Source organism: Pezoporus wallicus, unplaced genomic scaffold, assembly GCF_028554395.1.
Source record: "Pezoporus wallicus isolate ANWC-B61680 ecotype Strahan unplaced genomic scaffold, APGP_CSIRO_Pwel_v1 contig_14684, whole genome shotgun sequence".
NCBI classification, from domain to species: Eukaryota; Metazoa; Chordata; class Aves; order Psittaciformes; family Psittacidae; genus Pezoporus; species Pezoporus wallicus.
In genome coordinates this window covers 1-2,171 of record NW_026641689.1, presented here as the reverse complement: position 1 = coordinate 2,171, position 2,171 = coordinate 1, and the positions used below count along the sequence as shown (strand labels likewise).

Genomic DNA, 2,171 nt, shown 5'->3' with positions numbered 1-2,171 from the left:
CACGGTGGGCCTGTCCTTAAGGTGGGCGTGTCCTTAAGGGGTGGCGCGTCCTTAGGTGCGCGTGTCCTTAAGGTGGGCGCATCCTTAAGGTGGGCGTGTCTTTAAGGAGGCGTGTCCTTCACGGTGGGCGTGTCCTTAATGGGGCGTGTCCTTAATGGGGCGTGTCCTTAATGGGGCGTGTCCTTAAGGTGGGCGCGTCCTTAAGGTCGGCGTGTCTTAAGGGAGGCGCGTCCTTCACGGTGGGCGTGTCCTTCACGGTGGGCGTGTCTTTACGGGGTGGGTGCGTCTTTAAGGCCTGGTGCGTCCTTAAGGGGGCGCATCCTTAAGGTCGGCGTGTCTTTAAGGAGGCGCGTCCTTCACGGTGGGCGTGTCCTTAAGGTGGGCGTGTCCTTCACGGTGGGCGTGTCCTTAAGGGGTGGCGCGTCCTTAGGGGCGCGTGTCCTTAAAGGTGGGCGCGTCCTTAAGGTCGGCGTGTCTTTAAGGAGGCGTGTCCTTCACGGTGGGCGTGTCCTTAAGGTGGGCGTGTCCTCAACGGTGGGCGTGTCCTTAATGGGGCGTGTCCTTAAGGTGGGCGCGTCCTTAAGGTGTGCGTGTCTTTAAGGAGGCGTGTCCTTCACGGTGGGCGTGTCCTTAAGGTGGGCGTGTCCTTAAGGGGTGGCGCGTCCTTAGGGGTGCGTGTCCTTAAGATGGGCGCATCCCTTAACGGTGGGCGTGTCCTTAAGGGGGCGTGTCCTTCGGGGCGCGTGTCCTTAAGGTGGGCGCATCCTTAAGGTGTGCGTGTCTTTAAGGAGGCGTGTCCTTCACGGTGGGCGTGTCCTTAAGGTGGGCGTGTCCTTAAGGGGTGGCGCGTCCTTAGGGGTGCGTGTCCTTAAGATGGGCGCATCCCTTAACGGTGGGCGTGTCCTTAATGGGGCGTGTCCTTAAGGTGGGCGCGTCCTTAATGGGGCGTGTCCTTAAGGGGGCGTGTCCTTCGGGGCGCGTGTCCTTAAGGTGGGCGCATCCTTAAGGTCGGCGTGTCTTTAAGGAGGCGCGTCCTTCACGGTGGGCGTGTCCTTAAGGTGGGCGTGTCCTTAATGGGGCGTTTCCTTAAGGGGTGGCGCCTCCTTAGGGGCGCGTGTCCTTAAGGTGGGCGCATCCTTAAGGTCGGCGTGTCTTTAAGGAGGCGTGTCCTTCACGGTGGGCGTGTCCTTAAGGTGGGCGCGTCCTTAGGGTCGCGCGTCCTTCACGGTGGGCGTGTCTTTTAATGTGGGCGTGTCCTTAAGGTGGGCGTGTCCTTCACGGTGGGCGTGTCCTTAAGGTGGGCGTGTCCTTCACGGTGGGCGTGTCCTTCACGGTGGGCGTGTCCTTAAGTTGTGCCCCGCCTTTCCCCTCGCCGTCTCCTTCCCCTCCTTAAGGTCGCGCTCGGGCGGGCGCCCGGAAGAGGAAGAGGAGGAGGAAGAGGAAGAGGAGGAGGAGGAGGAGGAAGAAGCCGAAGCCGCGGCCGGAGGAGGAAGAGGAAGAGGAAAAGGGGGAGGGGAAGGGGAGGGTTTGGGGGGGTGGGGGGGTGGGGGTGGGGGAGGGGGTGGGCTCAAGATCCCCATGGCGGGGCCACCGCCGCCTCCCCCGGGCCCGGAGGCCCCCAGGTACCAGGAGTGGATCCTGGACACGATCGATTCGCTTCGTTCGCGGAAAGCGAGGCCGGACCTGGAGCGGATCTGCCGCATGGTGCGGAGGAGGCACGGCCCCGAGCCCGAGCGCACCCGGGCCGAGCTGGAGAAGCTGATCCAGCAACGAGCAGTGCTGCGGGTCAGCTACAAGGGCAGCATCTCCTACCGCAACGCGGCCCGGGTGCAGCCGCCCCGCAGGGCTCCGCAGCAGCAGCAGCAGGCGGTGATGGGGGGATCCGGAGCAGCGCAAAGGGGACCCGGAGGGGATGCGCGTTTGACCCGAGGGAGGATGCAGGGAGCGGGGATCGCGCTGGAGGCGGCAGCCGGGAGGATGGAGAGGAACCGGGCGGAGAGGGGAAGAGGAGGGGCGGGGAGGGGGAGGAAGGTGAGGATAAAACGGGGGGGGGGGGGGCGGGGGGGGTGGGGGGGGGGGGGGGGGGGGGGGGGGGGGGGGGGGGGGGGGGGGGGGGGGGGGGGGGGGGGGGGGGGGGGGGGGGGGGGGGGTGGGGTGGGTGAATGGGGGGT

General features: G+C 65.9%; 1 protein-coding gene across 1 annotated transcript; it reads left to right on the top strand.

Moving 5' to 3' along the window:
- Positions 1 to 1,578: 1,578 nt before the first annotated feature.
- On the top strand, positions 1,579 to 1,869 carry LOC130607600 (sterile alpha motif domain-containing protein 1-like; the record flags this gene model as incomplete). The annotated part of the gene is made up of 1 exon (XM_057424810.1): positions 1,579 to 1,869. A coding segment is annotated over exon 1 (291 nt), but the record flags the coding sequence as incomplete, so codon positions are not given.
- Between the last annotated feature and the right edge of the window lie 302 nt (positions 1,870 to 2,171).